Source organism: Agrilus planipennis, unplaced genomic scaffold (genome assembly GCF_000699045.2).
Source record: "Agrilus planipennis isolate EAB-ADULT unplaced genomic scaffold, Apla_2.0 scaffold108, whole genome shotgun sequence".
NCBI lineage: Eukaryota > Metazoa > Arthropoda > Insecta > Coleoptera > Buprestidae > Agrilus > Agrilus planipennis.
Genome location: NW_020439204.1, coordinates 946675 through 969890, shown reverse-complemented (window position 1 = coordinate 969890; position 23216 = coordinate 946675). Strand labels below are relative to the sequence as shown.

Here is a 23216-nt window from a genome sequence, read left to right as displayed (position 1 = left end):
GAGAACTTTTAGTTTAAATCAAATCGACCAATAGTGGTGTCGCTTAAGAGATTCAGAACCGTTTGTTCTGTTATATATATAGCAGCATCCAACGTGCAGTCTGCAATTCAGTTCTGAGCAGCTATAGCTGTACATTGTATGTTCTAAGTGTTTAAGTACCCTTTTTGTGCTTTTGTTCTTTTGTTTAGTAGCTTTTGTAAGGTAAGTAATATTATTTATTAAATACGCTACACCAATAAATTATAATAAAGTAGCGATCTTTACAAATAACTTATTTGCTTTACTGTACCAATTGGAAGTTACACTACCTGTTGATATTTATTGTTTTCGTGAGACATTAGCCATGTTGACTTTAACATTGATATGGGCATTTGTCTAATAAAATTTTCCTCGTGATCCTTTATGTTAGCACTTTAATATGTAGGATCACGTTTACAGAATTGTGAAATTTTAAAAGTCCATTTGAAATGTTTATTTTATTATTTAAATTATTTTATTCTAAAGACATTGAAAAACTCCAAAAATCATGCAATACAACACAACGCAAATTTTTAATTTCATATTAAAAACTGATAGAAATATTTTAACCATTTCAGAATCTAAAAGGTAGTTGTCATGGCAGATATAATACAATCTCCTGCAGCAGAGGGTGAGTACTATAGAAAATTATTAGCTTTGCATCTACATAGGCATCTATTAAAATCTAGGTAGATACAACATCCTAACAAAAGAGTGAAAATTATGACTACTATTAATTTTGTACAAAACCTATTTACTTATTTTTCTTTACAAAGGGTTAAAGGTGTCGTGTGAAATAATAAAAGTTAATTTTTGTTAATTTAAACAATAGTCTTTATACCTATCTATACAAAATTTATATCTGGTATGAAAAGTAAAAAAAACAAAAAAAGTATAATAATTATCTTCCATTAAAAAAGTATTGTATAGATAATTAATTATAGTGGTGTAAATATGTACCTATTTCTATTTCGAAATATCTAATTAGTAATTTCATAAGTACAAATCGTATTTATTAATCACAGTTTTTACAAAATGTAAAAATATTTGCTTTAGTTTTTAAACCTACAAGGTGTACAGAAATGCGTCCTGGTTTTTTATAAAACTTTAAAACTAATAATAAATAGTAATAAACTTTCTTTTCTGCAAGCTAAATCTCGTTTACATTGATTTTAAAAAACCATCAAAAATTTATAGTCTATTAATAATGTCAGACACGTGGAATTTGTTTAGTATCTGATCATTTTATTTGGGTACATAATTTTATTCTTATTCTTGATCGCTTTTTTGGGTACTTTCGTAGATGTTTTTGTAATGATCTTCTTTTCCTTTTTTTAATTCAAATTTGAAACGCTGATTTTGAAGATACTGTGCTTACTTCTCAGAAGGCTAAACTTACCCCCCTGGAGAGAAAATTCATTCAACATTCAAATTCAATTCAATTCTCCATATTAATACCTACCCAGAAACATTTTGAAAATGCGCTTTAGAGTTTATTTCCAACGTCCCGAGCATATGTTTCAATCGAAAACAAAAAACCAATAGCAATAAGTTAATGACCTTCTTAGTCTTCTTCCTCAAACATGAATCATGTCACTCGTACAAAGTGGGCTGAACATATCTTTTATGTATTCAATTGATTTAATTGCATGAATGCCTTATACGTGAGTATAAAATACGAAATTGAGGATAGCAACCGGTAGTTTTATTAGAAATCTAAAAAAGGGTAATTGAGTAAATTTGCCATAAAATATTCGAACGTGATCTGCTTTATGTCGTTATTATAGGTATATGTACATTTGATGCATATCTATATTTATTTATACTTTGAACAAAATCGGAATGCACGGCTACTGTTCTTTGACCTCTTCCGTAAACATTAAATACAGCAATGCGTAGGTACATTTAATAAGTAATGTTTCCACTATTGCGATTAGAAATGAAAGTCGTACAGACAATTGTATCTTAGAAGGCGGTCATACACCTGTACAATACGTCGTAAAAAATCTTTGACATGTTTCAAGTTTCAAATATTTTCGTAAGAATATTATAAACAATATTCGCGCAATTGTTTGCTTGATGTGGGTTGTGAGACTTCCCATAAAAACTCGAATACTGCAGAGTTCGAAACATGTCGACATGTCCAAGCAAATGTCGTATGTCTGCAATCGATATAAGAATGCTCACGGACTCTAATTGTAAATAATAACTGTTTTTCGAACATACCAGTTCCACTATCATGCGTCATGTCGTCAGATGAAAATTCATCATTCAGACGATCAAAGAGAAATATTGCTTGAAACCGAAGAGAGCAACGTCATACAAAATTTGTCTTCAACATGGTATCATGCGATGCTTGGCGTGCGATTTCTTATAAAAACTGGAATATTACAAACGAAGCGATACTACAGAACATATCGTCAACATGTTCAAAACAGTTGATGTTGTTGTATAGGTCTGCGATCGATGTAAGGCCGATCACAAACTCATACAACATGTTACAAGAACTTTTGTCTTCGACATGTTTTAAACAATTGCTACAAGAAAATATTATAAACAAACACTTTTTCGATCACACCAGTTCGACACATCGTGCGTTACGTCGTCCGGTGAATGTGAATTAATATTCGCTGTTCATTTATCAGACGATCAAAGACAAATGTCGCATGAAATTGGAGCATGCAGTGTCGTATAAAATGTCCAAAATGTAATATCATGTCTGCAGTATGTGCACTAGATGTTGGACGTCTTATAAAAACTCAGAATACTGTAAACGAAGCGACACGTCGAAGACTTGCAGTCAACATGTCCCAAACAAATGTCGTTTAGGTCTGCGATCAATATAAAGCTGGTCTCAAACTCATACAACGTGCCGCAGGCAATTTTGTCGTCGACATGTCGCAAGAAAACATTATAAACAAAAACTTTTTCAAGCATACTAGTTTAACAGATCATGCGTCATAACGTCGGGTTAACATTAATAAATTTTCGCCGTTCACCAATCAAACGATCAAAGACTAATGTCGTATGAAATTGGAGCATGCAGTGTCGCATAAAATGTTCAACATGTAATATCATGTCTGCAGTATGCACACTAGATGTTGGACGTCCTATAAAAACTCAGAATACTGCAAACGAAGCGACACGTCGAAGACTTGCAGTCAACATGTCCCAAACAAATGTCGTTTAGGTCTGCGATCAATATAAAGCTGGTCTCAAACTCATACAACGTGCCGCAGGCAATTTTGTCGTCGACATGTCGCAAGAAAACATTATAAACAAAAACTTTTTCAAGCATACAAGATTAACAAATCATACGTCATATCGTCGGGTTAACATTAATAAATTTTCGCCGTTCACCAATCAAACCATCAAAGACCAATGTCGCATGAAATTGGAGCATGCAGTGGCGCATAAAATGCCCAACATGTAATGTCATGTCTGCAGTATGCACACTAGATGTTGGACGTCCTATAAAAACTCAGAATACTGCAAACGAAGCGACACGTCGAAGACTTGCAGTCAACATGTCCCAAACAAATGTCGTTTAGGTCTGCAATCAATATAAGGCTGGTCTCAAACTCATACAACTTGCCGCAGGCAATTTTGTCGTCGACATGTCGCAAGAAAACATTATAAACAAAAACTTTTTCAAGCATACTAATTTAACAGATCATGCGTCTTATCGTCGGGTGAAGATTCAACAATCAAGCGATCAATAACAAATGTCGCTTGAAATTAGAACAAGCGGTGTCATAGTAAATTAATATTCGACATGTCGGATCATGTCTGTAATATGTTTGCGACTTCCCTTAAAAACTCGAATACTACAAGCGAAACAATGCATCGAAATCGATACATGTTGTGAATATATCCAAAATAGACAATTACGTATTGGTCTGCGATCGATGTAAGGCGGGTCGCAGACTCATGTAACGTGTCGCAGGAAACATGTTTTAAACAATTGTCGCAAGAAAATATTATAAACAAAACTTTTTCGAATTTATCATTTCGACACATCGTCAGATGAAGATGAATAATTAGCAGACAGTTTATAGTAACTGACTAAATATTAACATAATGAACAACAGTTGTACAATTTAAATAAGTATGTAACTACATACAGTATGTAGACAATGTTTTAAAATCGCGTATAGTGTAAGTTCAGCGGTTTTTAATTCGTTGGGGGTTAACGTCGAAATGACGAAAGCATGGTCGGGAACAACGCGCAACTGAAAGTCTGTTCCTGGTCTGTTCGTTGATAATTATGTATTATGAGGTGAGTTAGTTATGCCCGAGGGTCTGCACGCAGAGACGTACGGAATTGCGGCGTCGCCGTGACGGCCGGAGGGTATCGACCGGGTGGTGGCGTCGGGAAGCGTCGTCGCAGAGACGCGTCGTCACCACGCCTGATTCGGTGCAGTCGCAATCTGCCGTTTAATGACGACTGGACGCATTCACCTGCTGGTAGCGTCATATTCTTCCGGAAGCGATAAGTGACTGACTGACATTGACAGGACCGTATATCAAAGAAAACTTCGCCGTTTTTTGAAAACAATCTTAATAGCGGAAGTGCAAGAAATCCGACGTCATGCTGCTGGGACTCGTCAGGGAATCTGTCATGCAGTGTTTCTGTCATACGTGCAGGGCACCAATTCCACCTGCCGGTAAGTACCGTTTTTTTATTTATTTTTTAAGTATGAACTAATAAAAAAAAACAATAAAATAGCGACTGATCGATAATATAGATCAAAAAACGTTTGAACTTTTTCACATTATCCTCGTATTATTTGTACATTATACGGTCTCCACAGTCTGTATACTTGCGTTATATGTTCTTGTAGGCGACAAAAAAAGAAAGGAACAGGCGTTTGTTCAATGGAATTAACTTCGCTTTCTTTTTCCCTTTGTTCCGTTTTATGGACCTTGAACTCCTGCTGCGCGATGAGATTAGTTGGCATTTCTTTTTAGAAATACATGCATTATTCAACCAATATTTTTGCTTTCTTCTCTATTCGATTAGATACCCATTATTTATTAATAGTTTCTGAAGGTTTTTGCAATTACAGGAACATTGGTTAATGGGTCGGTTTTTATTATATTAACGTTGAGAAAACACAATAAAGTATATATGAGAAATAAAAAAGTAATTAATGAACAAATGTTTATTTGGTACGAGTATATCTAATAAAATTTTGTCATTAAAGTCTTTACTACTTCTTTATTTACTTTATGTATTGCAGTGTGCAGTATTATTATTTTCTATAACTCATTTAATAGATAACATATTATTGTTAATTTTAATTGAAAAGAAAAGTGATATTTACTGAATAGCTGTTATAGCAATAAATTGAATTTGCAAAAAAGAGCCACTGACCAACGTTATTGTTAACAAAATTATATTACAGTTGACAAATTTAATAGTTGCGGTAAGATAATCACGATCAAGTAGTTAAGCCTGTCCTGTTATTGGTAACCAAACATAGGGATGATATTTCTGTTATATAGTACCGAGGAAAATTGGTACAAATACCTGCAAAGGTAGTTAATTTTGGACAGTTCTCAGAAAATCAAGTGATATTTTCAGAAATACGTTCATCAAATTATGCATTTTCACTCATGCGACGTAAGAAGAAAACCAAGCTGATAAAGAAATGTGTATTTTCTATATTCGATGAAGGTTTTGCCTTACCTGTATAAGTATAATAGGTAGTCATCCTAGATAATTATGTATTACATATCTACAGCTTATTTATTTTATGAATATGAAAAGGAGTATTTTTTTATCTTCAAAAGTTCTAAAATGCTTATCGACAGTTCGGTAGTTCTGTTTGGCTCCAGTATTTGTAACTCCATAGTAACGCCAACACGGACGGCGGTATATGTATGTTAGAATGTCGAGTTCGGAATTCCCCACGGTTACTCCCGGTATGAGTCATCGGCTACCCTTGTTGCCGGGGGAAGCGAAACGGGGATGATAGGCTCGCGGCGGTGGCACAGACATCAACCAGCCAAGAACAAAATTAGAAATTGCGGTTCGGCCAATGCTGAACACTGCACTAGCATTCGGGCATTTATTAGCCAGCTCGAAATTGTTTCTGTTAGGTACATTATTTATTTATTATTGCTATTGATCGTGATGTAACTTTAAAAATGTCAGTATTGCACTTAAACCACTATATATATTGTGTATCTATGTACCCCAAATGTGATCATACTTTTTTACTTGTTACTTTACGACCATTTTTACTTTTAAGGGATGTACATATGTATCACAGGCTAATCAGGAAAAAGAATCATTGCAAGAAGAAAGATTAAAACATTGTCTAAGTTGAATGCTTAACAATATTATTTTAGAGTTAGGTTATTTGCAATTATATTGAACCTATATGAAAACGCATATTTGCAATAATTCTGAAAATAACTAGAATGATTCCGAAGTTTTTGACTTCTGATTTACGTTTTGTATTGTTCGGTCTTAAGACACCCGTCCTAAGAATTTTACCATGGTTCTTTTTTTCTAATGATCCTGCAGTATATATCCTTTATTCAATGTTTTTCAAAGAAATTAAAATGCAAAATTTAAATAGGACGAACTTAGATACCCTGTGCACGATTTCGGCTTTAGTGTAATTGTTTCCGAAATATCACAAATAAATAAAAAAAGGGAAATATTTTTGAAGACTATAATTAAACTCACTCGAACGGTGGAGTAATCCATTCTTCTGGGTGCTACGAACATCGAAAATATTTAATCAACAATCATAGCTATATATATTATTACAAAATAAGAACTCAAATATATTTAGCCAAAACCCAAGCAGTTAATCCACATAAATTATATAGTTCATTATGTAATTACTATTTCTTTATTAAGGACTGACCGACTCCGGGTAACGTTTATTTTGTCGGACTCATCATATCCAAGTCAATAAAATACAAACGCGTGATGAGTTAATGTTATAAGGGTTCTGATTTTCCTATTAAAATAGCGACCTCTAAATACAACATCAAGGTTTCCTGCAGTTTTTATAACCAAATAAACTTTGTCAAAAATTGTAACAATAGTACCAATTACATATTCTGTTTTCAGACTTTTTGTCACTTTTGTAGTGCGTACCTAATTATTTTTTTAACCAGCTTCCTATAAATGTCATCAATGTAGATAGCTTATTACAAGAGACCAGTTTAAAATTTCATATATGTAGTTTATAGATTTTTGATCAGTCAGTGTAGACGTGTAGTTAATCAAAATGTTTTAGAATGAGGTACCTCTTTAATTTCTTTAAATTTTAAAAATTAACAATTTTTTGGTTATTTATAGTGTTTTTAAATATCATTTTTCTTATTCCTGCTTCTAAATAACACCGCACGAACGTTCGACCGTTGTACCGCGCGAGCGATGCTGGATGAAGCGTTCAGGCGATTCTTCGTCCGACGAACAAACCATGCCTAGCGAGTCAGTTCAATTTCGAAATCTTCGGACTCGAACATTCCGACCGTTGCACCGCGCGCCAATTCTATCGCTCCTTTTTCTACTACTGCTTAAAACACCTTCGTATTTCCAACCTTTTCTATTCAATGTATTTTTAACATCCTCATAACACCGCATATCAAACGCATCTAATGTTGTCTTTTCCACGGCTCCTGCCGTGCATTACGTTTTTGGAATTTTTAAATTAACCGATCGTGAGGACACAAGCGATTTCTTGTTGGTATTAGAGAACCGTTGATTAAGAAAAGCTTTCGTGTTTTCAATTGTTAGGAAAGGTCTTGGTTTGCATAAAGGATAATGTAGAAACGAAACTTATATTTTTAAGTCAATATGTTCAGGTCGGAAAGTTTGCCGAGGCAACACGCAACCTTATGTATTTATCGTCTACATCAATAGGCTTTTTATACAGGGATATTTTAAATGTCTAAAACAGAAACTACTATAGGAATAAATCAGAAATAAAAAATAATCGAATTTATTTATTTACTTATTATAACATTATAATTAGTGTGCTTAGTGAAAGAGATGAGAGAACTGATTTTATTTAATTATATATATAGTCAGTTGTTAAAACCTTTTTATTAGCAACGCCGAGAAAAGGCATTTAAATTGACTTATCAACATTATATTTTCATGAACATCTACGTTTTACGGATATTTTTATTAATATGAAAAGGAAAAGTTGAATACCGTTGAGTATCAAAGCTTAGATATAGTCGGAAAGCAACCCAATTTTGAATTATTAATTCTGAAATATCAATTAATCATAACATTTTAATTTTAAATTAGTGTGATCCGAACGGTTTTAGTTGACGAATGGTGAATAACTGTACTAATCAAATTAATAGATTGAGTATGCAATAAAACCTTTTTATAAATTATCTCCGTATCTCGTCACCAAATCCAAAGGCAATAAAATTTATTAGACGAATCTGTTCAGTTTTACTTGGCTCCTGCTTTTCGAAAAAGATTGACGTTCAAAATCAATAAATGATCTCCACAAAAGTTGTTAGATTCTAAAGGTCATTTGATTCTGTGATCTGCCACTGGGAGAAGCCCCATGATATCCAACAACTTTTGAAAGAGTAATGTTTCACCCAAACTTAAGTAATGTCTATCTGAGGCCAAATGAATTAAACATATATGCAGATTAGAATTTTTTTAATTGTTAAAAGAAAAAAGGCAACAAAAATTCTAAATCAGTTGCAAAAAATATACCTATAACAAAAAATAAATTCTGAAGTTGTTTATGTGCGTACAATTTGTAGGTTATAATGATAAATTGTACAAAAATAAAATTATTCATTTGCTTTATCTATTATTTTGTCATGGATTAACACAAATTATGACATATTAAAATACCACATGTACAAAATTCGGTTAATTAAAATATTAATCTGTCGTAATCCCCTCGTATGTGCGCTACTGATTAGACTTAATCCATCGCCTTTTTTCATGTCTATACAATACGTAGAATCAAATTGATAATAACAGTAGAATACATACATATTTATACTTTTGTCTCTGAAAATGTTCTCTTTATTAACAATATCGATCAGAAGCCTTATAAACTGAATAGACTTACGATTAGTAACCTTAGTAAAGAATAGGTGAAAAAAAAATCATATACCTATATGATTGCCGTTGTCCAATCGATTACTTTGGCTTTAGTCCAATATGGATTTTTGAATAATAAAACAGTATACTATAAATTAGCAGTAACGTTGTTCAGATTTTTCAAGAACATCATGTTCAAAATTAAGGGTCAATAAAAAAAAATTACTTTTAAATATTTCAATATTAAGAGTATAAGTTTTTCATGAATAAATTCTAATATTTAATTATTTAAAATTAGTAAATATCAGTTATCAGTTAAAGAAATATCTAGGTTTAAAAGACGACTAATAAGAATAATTTATGTGAAATAAATTATTATGCAGCGGTAATAAAAATGTTTGAATTATTTATATACCTGACATAGAAGAATATTTTTTTGTTACTTTATTAAATTATTTAATACATATTTTAACATTTTATATATTGTTTTTTAGTGGTGCGAAGTCAAGCAGCAATTTCGAAAATAAAAGCCAAACCACGAACATATCAACCGAAGAAAGTAAAATTCGTTTGTAAGTATACGCTACATGATCATATATTATACTTAGTAGTTGCTTTCGCCTATGTACGTGTATTTTTTTTGTATTTTACAGCAATAAACGTACAATTTTTATTTGCTATTAGTTGTTTTATTTAATTTTTTGACTTTATTTTAATACGTAAGCACGTAAGCTTTAAATGCATCTTAAGCTGCGTTTAGACTAAGCGAACAAGAACAAAAAACCTGTTCGTGTTTGTTCAGTGCAAGCAACAATTAAAAGCAAACTGTCATAAAACTTAATTGCTGAAGCAAACACTATTGAGAGAAGAGGTATAAAATTTTATGGAGGGTGAATGTACCATACATACTTATGTATGAACGTACTTTTATGAACCAGTAAATCCCTTTAGTTTTAGACCATTGCTTTGGATAGGTACGCTAAAATAGACAAAGGAAGCTTTACACGATTATGCAAGAGTTGATAAGAAAAACATAAATCTTTTTTGATAAATTCTCTCTTCCAGGTTGTTAACTTGTTTACTCCGTGAATTGCACCAGGGCCGTATCTATATTTTTTTTTTCGAAGGTTGTAAAAATAATAACATAACCGACTCAGCTCCATAAATGCCCTTTTCATATTTAATGATAACTGTAAATGTAAAGACTGAAGTAACCTATAATCATTTGTCGACATGATATTGAATAAGACGCACGCACGCACCTCCACTCTTCCGTATCCTCAGCTAATCTTCGCATTTCCCTAAAACTATAACAACCCACGTCCTTTTAACTATTTACGAACAGTAATCTAATCTAAGTCTACCCCTACTCCTCTTAACTCCTGTTTCTGCCTCTAATATGTCTCTGACTAGCCCTTCATGCCTGAAAAGGTTCTGTTCTCCATTTCTTTCTAATACCTCTTCATTTCTAACCATTTCTTTTCCGCTGCCTTCACCGTCCATGTTTCACACCCGTACAACGCCGCGCTCCAAACATACACCTTTAACAACTTTTTTCGAAGTTCTAAATTAACCGTTCGCGACCATAGAAATGACTTCTTTTTATTAAAGGCGACACGACCCTGCGCTATCTGCTTTATATCCCTACTACTCCTTCTGTCCTGACTTATCTGACTTCCTAGATCCCTTAAATGAGGCACTTCTTCTGATCTTTTATCTCCTATCTATGTATTTGCTCTTTCCCTACTTTTTCTTCCCTTGCATACCAGTACTTTTGTTTTACTTTTATTTATTTTCATACAATACTGTTTTGTCAATACCGCTTCCATTTTATTTAAAGCTATATCTAACTATATCTAATATAATACTGCTGTATCATCTGCAAATCTAAGCATACTAATCTTTTGTCCCTGTGTATCTATCCCTACAGTTGTACTGTCTTTAATGATGTTAATCGCGATCACCGATCTCTAGATTAAAAAGTAGTGGTGACAGTATGCATCCCTGTCTGACCCCCTTTCTAATATTTACTTCTCCACGTTGCAACTCCAGTTCTGTTGCTCTTTATACAAACTAAGTATCACTCTTTTTGACCACAGTTCAATTTAATAAGCCTCTTCATAATACCAAATGTTCACTTTAGAGTTCATCGGCAAAGTTGCAAAAATGAACTTCAACAGCATAGATGCTCTAATTCATCTTTTCGGCTCCAATAAGTTTTCCAAAATTCATACTCATTCTGGGACAATAGCATCCTGACAATGGGGCGTCCTAAAACTATTGATGTCTTTCAAATCACTGGAAGAATAATGCACCTGTCAATTTTAAAAATTTCCTAATCTCTAAATTTTCCATAGTCAACACTGCGGCTGTGGTTTTCTAGTTATTGGAGGAGACGATTGACTCTAATCTCCCTCTTCCGGATTCGATCCTGAATTGCACACTTCATAATTTTATTTATTTTGGAAAAAATACAAAGAAATTTTCATATGATGTCCTGTAATTCATAAAAGTCATGTATTCAGAAAAAAATGGGATCGATAAGAAATGGTTTTTAGAATCATGTAGATTCTACAATAATTCTTTTTTGAGTATATTTTTTCTAAATTCAACAAAAACTGGTTGTTTGATTCCGTTTACAATTTTTTCTGTAAAATTTATTTAGACCTATCGCCAATATCTTTGATATTGTTCCATGAATAGTTAATAATGCCGATTTTTTTTAAAAAAGCATCAAATAAATATGATGTAAATATCAATTCTTATCAAATGCTCTTACCACAATTGTAGTTACTAGTACTGCATAGATTGTTATGAGGGTGCGTCCATATGCAACTGCAATTAACTTGCAACCACTAGCAACTATAAATGTGAATTTTAACTCAAACTATGCAATCGTCGCAACCAAACTAAAAATGGCAGGTGGACACTAGGCCTTATGATTGCCCTGCTACAAAGCAATTTTAAACTTCTACTTAATTAACGTACCTAGTTCCGCACTGGCTGCAATTTTTAGTTTCACAACAGTGTGGTTGCAGTTGGACAGTGCTGCGCCCATATAATGCAACCAGTTCGGTTGCTAGGTGTGCGCTCCCATGTGAGGGACACATCTATTGCAAGAAGTTTTTTATCGAGTTAGCTGTGTTGTGTTCACTGAAATAGATAAAGAAAATGAAAGAAGCAAGAAAGGTATTGTTGGTTTCATCTGATAACAGCACAGCGAATCGAGAAAGGGGAGTTCTATAAATTGTATGGAAATTAAGAAGTCAGCCTTCGAAATTTTTTAATTATTACCGAATGAATTTCAATACACACGCATTCGGTTCACCGTAATAACAAGCAAATGTTTGGGCGTATCATTCCCTTTCTTGCATTTTGTGACAATTGCACATGCAGAACAACCAAATTAATAGTTTGAGACAAATTGAAATTATTTAGTTGCTGATGATTGTATGTTAATTGCACAACTAAAAAATGCAGGTGGACGCTAAGCCAATTTTACCGTTTTTTTCTTTTTACGATACGGCACCCTGGAAAGTATGTGTTGATCTTGCTCGCGTTCAGCTTGTATTTCATTTTCATTTTAATTTTTTATTAAAATATGTACAAAATAGCGTTAAAGCGACTTTCGATTTCCTAAAAATTAATAAAAGTGTATTTCGTTTATTAAAAAAAGAATGCCCACCATCTGTCAGAGCTATTCTATATTGCTTCCACAAAGTAATGTTCGGTAAATAAGAAAGCCTGCTTAAAACTTTTAGTTTACAAGTTTAGTGATTTCAGGAGCGCAACTGATGGCGACAGACATTTACGTTTGTAACCGTTGCCTAGGTCTTATTGATCTCTGGCGCCGTTTTAAAAGGCCGCAGTAGAATAATAAGACCGTTCTGTTTTTACGACGAGGCCTTTGGTACTTCTACTTACTTTTGTATACCTTACTACAGAAATGCACTTGAAGTACTTCCGAAGCTCATACGAAGCTAAACCTGTTTACATTTTTTTGGCTGCACTCCCTGCTTTCAAGGGCCCTTTTTTTAATGTACCCATCGCAGAAACCATTTTTCCTTTCGTTCGCTTTTTAGTAATTTCGCCCATCGTAGTAAAGACTATGACCTTTTTGAAAAAGTTTTACACTCCTAAAAATCGAAAGTGAAACTATTTATCATTGCTATTTTTTCAAAAACGTTTCTCAGTTGTGATTGACATCGAAATTAAAATTGAAATGTATATAAGTACGTAAGAACAAAATCCGCCGAATTCAAGAGATAGGCTTGTTGCTAAAATAGTAGACTTTTCCTGAAATGCCATTCCAAACATTTCTCAAAAAAAAAAAGAAAATGCGTGAGAGAGATTATGACGTGTCCGTATTCTTCTGATGAAAGCCAAACAAAGATTGTATTGTACAATTTTTACTAACACAAGTTCATTATAATCCATCTATTGAAACAGTATCATACGTCGTCATCATGTGGTTGTTAATCCTAAAACTGATTGGATACTGGATACGTATATTCTCTACTTCCTATAAATAATGAGCCAATCTCGAAAACTACAACATCCCAGAACAGTAATCTTCCTCTACCCCTCCACTGCTGTTTCTGCTTCTAATATGATTTAGCTAGCCCTTCATGTCATATGTCTTCATTTTCTTTTTGACTTCCATAGCGCCCTCTCCTCTCCTTTTTCCAATACCTGCTTCTAACATTTTCTATTCATAGTATTTTCATATATTCACTATATCACCCCTTTTCTCCGCCCACCCCTTCCGCACCTATACAAAACCTTACTCCAAACGGTATCATACTCTAATCTGTCCCGAATTAGATTCCCTAGCAAATCAGCACGTCCTTGCAGTTTGAATACTGCCTTTGGAAAATAATTAAAATAAGTAAAAGAAGAAAAATCATTGTCAACAATCTTATCAGGACTATCATCTGACTTAAATTGTTTTAACCAACTTTTAATTCTTAATAAACGTAGAAATAAGAGACTCGTAAAAAAATAAGTTAATTAAAATAAACACCATAATTATCACTAGGGTGAGTCGCTGTTAGTTTGTTTTAATTAGGGTGTGATAACAGCAACAAATTAACTTGAGGTAATTTATAGTGAGTAAAAAAATTGAAAATTAATTTTCATTTTTAATATTTGATATACTAACCACTATTAATGCTTCATACAGTATTTACTTTAATTCATGTTTTAATTTTTAATTGTGTATTATTCTCAATGGATCAACAAATCGATAAGTATGCATATAAATACTTTCTTCAAAAAATAACAAAAAAAAAACTACACAAAACTCATTTAATAGCAGAAGTCGAAAATGAAATTTTTCTATTTAATCTCGAAATATTTACATTTAGTTAAATAACAATCTCCTACACCACTGACTTAAATATATAAATTCTGCAGTCATTCCTGTAATTTGCACCAACCTCATTAAAACCTTTTAAGCTGAACTTTTTTTTGAATTGCTTGTGTTATACTTTAGTTGATATTTTTCTGCAAAAGCTGTGGTTAGTGCACGCATTTTGTACCAACTTCCCAGCTGATTAAAATTTCTTCCGTATTATTCCCAAGTAAAAAATGTTTAATCCTAGGGCAAGATTCTAATGATCGAGATAAAGTTGTTTTTGCTTTGCAACTTTCATCATTCGTTGTTGATATTTACTGATGTCTCGCAGGCATTGCAGTATAGCACAATATATATTTATTTCTCTTCAAAAGGAAAATACAGAAATGAAAGAAAAATAATTAAAAACCAGATTAAAAGAAAACCGTGGAGGTGCATGGTTTCCTGAAAAATTAAAACACAAATGACTGAGAGTTGATTTCTATAAAACTNTCGACGTTTTAGTTTAGTATAGAAATTTTAGCGAAATTTGTAGGATGTTAAGTTTAATATTAACATGATATCAGAAAAGATTGCGCCGCTTAAATACTAAAGACTTCCAGTTGATAGGCTTACACTAATGAGTTAATGAAATTCATAAGTTAATAAGATGGATTATTAGTAACCCTTAATGATGTAACGTACCTACTATTAAGGTCATGCCTTGGGTAACTAATGGTGAAACATTTAAAACAGCAAATGGAATATATCAGTATGACATCAGTAAGAATAATTATCATTATAGGCATAAGTGTTGTATATTATTTATATTGTAAGAACTTATCAAATTATTAACTGTGTGAAACTGCCACTGTTGCTGCCTTGCGTGTATCGAATTGATGAATGAAATCTTACTTAGCTTATGATTTTTATAAGTATACCAATTTTATTTTAATGCAGATATTTAACATACGTATCTCACTTTTTTTTATTTTACATTTCGGATTTCCTAATGTGTTACCTTTTCAGAACCCATTACTTTTATAGCGAGTAGTGGAAATATTTTTCATTAACAATTACTTTTGCTTAAAAAGTATAATTCACTAGTAGAAACCGCAATAAGCTATAACTCTTAAAAAAGAGTAATGGTTACTTGGTTAATGTGAAATGCCTTTTATTACTTATGAAAAATGTTTAAGTCAATTGTAAACACTTTCATTAGTAAGAAAAAACTAAAGGTTAATGACAAATATGTATTTCCATTACTCATTTCAAAAGTATTGGATAATATAAATTATGTACGAGTACATCAATATTTTTGTAGCCCTGGCTGGCCTACCCTGTACGCTGTTCTGATTAAATTATACATTTGGGATAATTTAGATGTTTGTCAGGAGTTGTAGAGGAAATCTGTATTTAATGAATTTCATCATAAAACAGTGTGAATTTATCGTAATTTTTAATTTCTGCGTAAATTGTTTTGCTCGCGTGTAAATTATCACTTAAAATCGTTCTACTTTCTAGGGTGGTAATATAATGATTTTAATCGTATGTTGTCGTAGATAAATTTAGTTTCATTGTCTATTTGCGGTTCTATAATTTGGTATGTAACTTTCTATTTCTATTGCCTTCTAAATTGTACTTTCTTTCTACATAAGGACATACGTAGTTTTGCATTTTCAAATTAAACGTTTTCCTTTTCTTGCCTTTGTTTACAACTTTCTTCCTAATACATATACAAACAGTTTCATCTACTCACTGAGTTTACTCCAAGAGTGTTAAATTTTACTCTCTCTTTTTTGCGACAATTGTACATGTTGAGTTACTTATTGGTTGACAATGTTATGTTTATGAAAAAAACAAATAAAAAATACCTAACATATATTTATACGCTAAATATAGAAATTTGTGAGTATCTCTTTAACAAGGAGAATTTTCGTTAAACCACTTTTTTTTATTTTTGCACCATTGAATATGGTTTCCATATTACGTAAGTTATAAAAAATGATAATTTATAAAACCTTGATTTCAATTAAATTCAGTTTAAATTGTTCATTAATTACATAATAATATTACAGCAACTGAAGTAAGATGTCAAGAAAAAACCAGGGGAGGTCTCTGTTATGAAGTTATCCTGAGTGAGCCTGAAGTTAAGGCTGCTCCTCCTAAGAGACCCTCTTCCCCTCCCAATAAAAATATGTCGATACAGGAAATTGAGGAAAAGCTGAAGGCCGCTGAAGAGCGGAAAAAGGTGAGACATCGTCAAATTAGTTATAATGCATCGAGTTTAATTGGAAAATGTTACGTGATCAAAATACCAGAAGTCTATATCGATTTGGTCAGAGTATTTACTGACCGTCAATAGTAAGCAAATAAAAAACATTTCTTTTTTTTTTTCATACATTGACATTGCGCTGAATTCAAATTGAATGCAAAAATATACTATGAAAATACAGTACTTCGGTATATAATTTTAATTCGTTCCTGATTTTTGGATTTATATCGAATTGGACGTATACCAAACCAAATATTCTCATAAGAAGATTTATAAAATAATTTAAATACTGTTTAAACACATGATCAAGAAATGAGATTTTATTTTTGACTAGCTGTCCCGGCAGACTTCGTACTGCCTCAATCGACAAATTTTTTATATTTATTCACTTTTTAAACCTTCTCTGGACTTCCAAAAATAATTCAAGACCAAAATTAGCCAAATTGGCTCATCCGTTCTCGAGTTTTAGCGAGACTAACGAACAGCAATTCATTTTTATATATATAGATTTTCAAATTTTAACTCTGTTAAAATACAAGAACAAATTAAACTTGACATTCTAATATTTTTGAATTTGCCCAAAAAACTGTTTCTGCATTCTTCTCAAGAAATGTATGCCCTATACCGAACAAACGTCATATAATTATTGTATAGTCTTCAATGTAACATTATGAAAATCCATATTAACCAGATTGAAAGTTTATTAGAAATTTTTATTGACTTTCTCCAAATATAGATTGAGATAAGAGTAATTAGAACTAACAAGTATCGTTTTTTGTTTATCTTAATCAATCGTAATAGATCAGTAAGAATTACTAACTCCGTAATATTTTCATTTAACTATTGTTTAATATCAAATTTTTACATTTAAAGTTTTGTTGTTTTCAATAATAACACAGTCGGTAAATTTGTATTGATGATTGAATTGTCACTTGATAGAAAAAGTGTAGTACTCTCACCGGATATACATATATCAATCTCGTACATTTTCAGCAACTGGAGCAAAACAAAGTAGCTGCTCTGTCTGCACAAATAATGAAGATTGAGGAAGCGTCTCGGAAGAAGGATGAACAAACCAATCAATTTATTTCTGCTACCAGAGAAGCTCTCGAGCAAAAGATGGAAAACCATATCGGGAAACGCGAGGCATTTATTACTGATCTCAAAACTAAAATGAAGGTATATATGTATCTAGGTAGAACATCACGAGTTTTTATTCAAAAATTGAGAATAATTTTCAGTAATTATTATGATGCATTTATTTTAGGATCATATTGAGAATGTGGAAAAAACAAGAATGTCATTAGAACAACAGTGTGATGAAGTTCGACTTGCTCTGGAAGAAAAGATGAAAATTGCTTCTGCCCAACGTGATGATAACATTAAAAAGATGCTCGACCGTCTCAAGGAACATGTAAGTAAATAAAATGTAAAATTTGTTTTAACACAGGTAATAAATGTTAATTCGCTTTATTTGTATATACAGTACACGATGTTCACTTTTGATCTTTTTTTTAAATTTGCAGTTTTCTGTAAATACGATTTGAATTAATTTTCAAAAGTTTATAATTTTTTGCAAGGTACATTTCTGTACCATTTTCGTTAGAATCAATGATATCGCCAAAAACATTACAAAAGAATCAGGATTAATAGGTTTTTTAAACCTTGCAGAAAAAATATTGTGTTGATCCTAAGCCTCACATTTTTGAGAATTAAACGATTTTCTTTAACAAACTATAAGCGACATTGTATGGAACTTTTCTGTTTCTTTTTTTATTTTCAAAAAGTTTAGAAATAATTAGTAGTAAAGTAAAACAAGAACACGTTCACAATTTTCAGCTAAAATGTTGCTTTTTTCGTATTATACCTATTTTAAATTATTTTTATTGCTACGCTAAGCTTATTACTTGTTATTATTTGGCTTTTTGTTATTGCTATAAAGGAAGAGCAAGTCAACAAGGTTCGCGCTAGCAATTTAGTCAAATTTCAGCAGCTCGACGCAGCTGTTCAAGAAAAGCTAGAACAGGCCCAATTGAGACGATCGCAACTCGAACAAGAACAAAAAGAAAAACTCAGAAATCACGTATGTATTTTATTTTATTTTATGGGATGTTTTTTGTATTTTTTGCTGCTTTTGCAAGTTATAAAAATTGCATGAATTTTGTTCAATAGAACATCCGCCCAGTAGAGATCAAACAAACAACAGAGGTCCGTAAGTCCGGAGTAATAGAAAAAATTGAGAACAAATTGACTTCTGCCGAACAAAAACGCGAAAAAGAAATTAGCCGCAAAATAGAGGCCATAAAAAAACATGTAAATATGAGTACTTTTATAAGTTCTACTAATTTATTAGTCTTAATATCTCAATGCAGGTAATATCTCCCTAAAAATAAAAGAAACAGAACACTCAGGCAATCAAACATACTGATATTTTGGGGATTTCTTTTCTCTCATTATCACAATGTCGTTGGACACACATTTCCTTCATACATATACTACGTCACTCATTGCAATTCTCGAAAACTAGAACATCTCTTATCCTTAACTATTTGCTAACATTAATTTAAACTAAGGCTTGCACTTCCCCCATTTACTCCTGCTTCTGCTTCTCATATGTCTCCAACTAGTCCTTCATGTTTCAGAAGATATTCTATTATATCGTCTCTCATTTTCCATATTGACTTTCATATCGTCCTCTGTTCTACTTTTTAACCAGTCATTTCTGACCTTTTTTTCCTTTAATATCTCAAATTTCTGTATTTGTTTATAAAAAGAAAAGGAAAATAATTAAATAATATATTAAACTTTATTACGTCAAATTGTAAAGTTTCTTGTGTATTTTGGTTTAAATGAGTGTTTAAAACAATCATTTAAATTTAAAATTATTATAACTCAACTCATTATAAAAGAACTGATTTTTTTGTTACATATTGAAAACCCAATTTTCGATTCATTTACACATTTAACTCTTATAAATTTGGAACTGTGTTTTTATCAATGATATTTAATATATTTCGTATTGTCACATTAGAACGTACCACAATTTTGTCTTTAGAACAGCCATTTAGAAGAAGTTAAGCAAACAGTAACATCTACTGAAGAGGTTCGTAAAACAGAAAAAGTTGTAAAAATCGAAACAAAACTAACTGTAGCAGAACAAAATAGAGAAAAGGAGATTCAAAAGAAATTAGAAAATATAAAGAAAAACGTAAGTATCTATGCATGTTCAATGTTTATGTGCTTAAATTTCCTTATTGTAAAACGATTTTCACTAAAGCACAATTTGCACATTTGTGAAAACACTAATAGTAAAAATAATCAATTAAAATGGTACTTCATTTAAATTAAATGTATATAGTAGGTAACAAAAAAAATATAGTTTGCCTCAGAATTACAAATTCAAATTACATGTTTTTAACACTCATAGTTATCTCAAACATACTTAAAAAATCCAAAAAAAATCACTTGAAACGCTTCCACGACAATTACCTAGCAAAGCACTCATGCTTCTAACGTTTCGTCACTGTTTTTCTGTTACCGAAAGAAATGAGTAAAACGAAAGTCCTTCTCTTGAAAATTGTCATAGAAGCATTTAGAGTCTGAAACTTACTATTAAAGAAGAAATACATGTTTTTATACGTGTTTATAAAGTTACTAAAGGGTGTGTGAGATTAAATTAGAATATGTCTCAAACAACCTCACCTTGTACTAATTAAGCAAAAGAATATCAGAATAATTAGCCCAAGTTGACTACTTTTTAGCAAATGTCAGGGAATTAAACCTACAAAAAAAAAGAAAACGTAATGTGTTTCATTATTAGAAAATGTTTTTTGTATTATAGGAACGGCGTGCTGAAATGGTACGCCAAAACAAGGCAAACAAGGTACAAGGTAACAACATTCAAGAGACTGCTTCTTCAGGTTAAACAATTGGAACCAAAGATGAACTACAACCTTGCACACGTATTTTTATGTTATTATTATTAACAGCTTGCTTTTAAATAGACTGATTAATATTGAATTTTAGTGTAATCCAAACTTACTATGATATATTTCTTTTATAATTAGCAACCCACATTTTTTATTAAATTTTTATTATTATTTGCCTTTTATTATGTTGTTACATTTGCTTATTTTTGGTACTTTAAAAATTCTTATACCTATCGCATCAATTATTAGTATGTCACCTGTTATTTTTGTTCAAGCATTAATTCTTAATTATAACATAATACTGCATTGTTGTTACCGTATTATTAAAGGCATAAAGTATTACAAAGTAAAGGACTGCTTAGGAAATAAAACAGTATAATAGAAATGAATTGCTGATTTAGGCTGGTTTCAGTTTGAATGTTATATTTGGATGAATTCACAATAAGTAGAGGGGCAATTACAATAAATCTAGACGTTGACTTCGTGAATTTCTAGGACTTCGTTTTAGAACATGAAGATCGTTGGTTATTTATAAATTACGAACGTTTTACAAACATTACTTTCCCCTTCATCAGAACTAGAAACAGAAGAGAAGACATAGAAAAAAAATTGAAAACTTATGAAGAAAGGAGAATATACACTAGTAAGAATAAGAATCTAAACTCATGCAACAGAATATAATAAAAGCCAGTGATTTCCGTCACCGACGACCTTCACTATTGTGTTTCTCTACTGATGGGGTTTCCAATGAAGGGTCTGTGCTCTTGGTGGTGCACCAAATCCTAAAGAAAATCCTGCTGAAAGAAAATGACTAAAACAGACATAACGTTTAAATAACAACACATTTATTAATGTCACCACATTGGTCATTTCGCTGTATGTACAGTAACTTCTTCAAGTCTCAGCTGAAAGAAATAATTTGTGTTGTAACTCAAACTTCTGTTTGTTTGCCGTTGTCACAATAATTAAAAGCTTCATCGATTCAGACAAAAATTATTTAAGGATTATAATAATTGAATAAACAAAAGTCGACTAATTGGGAAACTCGCGCGTGCCAATTTGCTTATAGACGCGAAATAGTATTTCACAACTTTTTAATAACTAAATTATGAAATTTTTTTATTTTCATATCTTAGTTCGATTTCTTCCTTTATACATTTCTGAAAGTTGTAATGTTTAAAAAAACGTTGACATGATTAATACCAACGATTAATACAAATCAAACTCTGACATAAATACGAAGTCTTCTAGAAATGATTTCATAATCCTTCAGTTCTACATTAAAAGTGTTTTAGCTAACAAAATAACTAGTCGGACTACTTATTAACGTCAACAATAAGTTGAAATATATTAATGGAAAAAATAAGTTTCACAATAAAGCTTCGCATTGTGATATTATTTAAGTAATAAAAAAGTTGTCTTGTACTTATTTTTTGTTATTTATTTAATAAATTAACTGATTAGCTTTGTAATGTACCAATTAAGCCATATTAATAACGTCTCAAAAAAATTAGTGTTAGCCTTACAATGATTATTTCGTTTATTCTGATAACTCTTTTTCAGTACATTTCTAATTAAAAGAACTGAATTATCTGGTTGCATCACATCTCTATGCTCCTAATTGGTTCCATCCATTTTTATTAGTTAAATAAATTCGTAAAACAATTAAATTTAGGAAACTAATCGGGGTTCCTTCGACGTTTTAGTTTAGTATAGAAATTTTAGCGAAATTTGTAGGATGTTAAGTTTAATATTAACATGATATCAGAAAAGATTGCGCCGCTTAAATACTAAAGACTTCCAGTTGATAGGCTTACACTAATGAGTTAATGAAATTCATAAGTTAATAAGATGGATTATTAGTAACCCTTAATGATGTAACGTACCTACTATTAAGGTCATGCCTTGGGTAACTAATGGTGAAACATTTAAAACAGCAAATGGAATATATCAGTATGACATCAGTAAGAATAATTATCATTATAGGCATAAGTGTTGTATATTATTTATATTGTAAGAACTTATCAAATTATTAACTGTGTGAAACTGCCACTGTTGCTGCCTTGCGTGTATCGAATTGATGAATGAAATCTTACTTAGCTTACAATACAGGGGCGAAACATTTTATTGCTCACCAACAGGGGTGTGTTATAATTTAATATACATTTAAATATAAACAAACAATAAACTGCTAAAATAGAAATAGTAATAATAATAAACAATAATATTAATTAATAACGACAATGTTACAACAGTACATATTGCACTTGCAGAAATGAATGTAAGCATTTCTCACCTATACTTAATACTTATTACTAGCTTCTGTGATGGATTGTTCTCTTTGATGTATAAAATTTATTAACAAAAAGATACATATTTAATTAAAATGTATATCTGCCATATTTATATACAAGTATGTGTATGTAATATGTAGCGCAAATAACTAAGCACCAACTTTAATAAGAATACCTTGTACGCTTTAGTATGTTAGTAAACTACATAGAAAGTTTAAGGTTTTTGCAGCTGTTTGTACGTTTGACCATAGCGACTTTTATAGGTGTTTTGTGAGGCAAAAGCTTGTTTCTTAATAAAAAAACACTAACAATG

At 31.6% G+C, this 23216-nt stretch overlaps 1 protein-coding gene across 6 annotated transcripts; it reads left to right on the top strand.

Annotated features, from left to right (window-relative positions):
* The first annotated feature begins 92 nt into the window (after window positions 1–92).
* Window positions 93–23216, top strand: LOC108736605 (stathmin-1-A). 6 transcript variants are annotated; one of them, XM_025978107.1, is made up of 10 exons: window positions 93–201; window positions 597–649; window positions 9565–9642; window positions 16484–16656; window positions 17674–17859; window positions 17948–18094; window positions 18623–18763; window positions 18853–18993; window positions 19736–19888; window positions 20522–20913. In XM_025978107.1, exons 2-10 carry the CDS (start codon window positions 616–618, stop codon window positions 20603–20605), a joined length of 1137 nt encoding a protein of 378 aa, XP_025833892.1. In that variant the 5' UTR covers window positions 93–201; window positions 597–615; the 3' UTR covers window positions 20606–20913. The 6 variants fall into 6 exon arrangements, with proteins under 6 accessions (XP_025833892.1, XP_025833893.1, XP_018324587.1 ...); XM_025978108.1 differs by lacking the exon at window positions 9565–9642 and having other exon boundaries at window positions 20522–20780; XM_018469082.2 differs by lacking the exons at window positions 93–201; window positions 597–649 and adding an exon at window positions 4346–4685.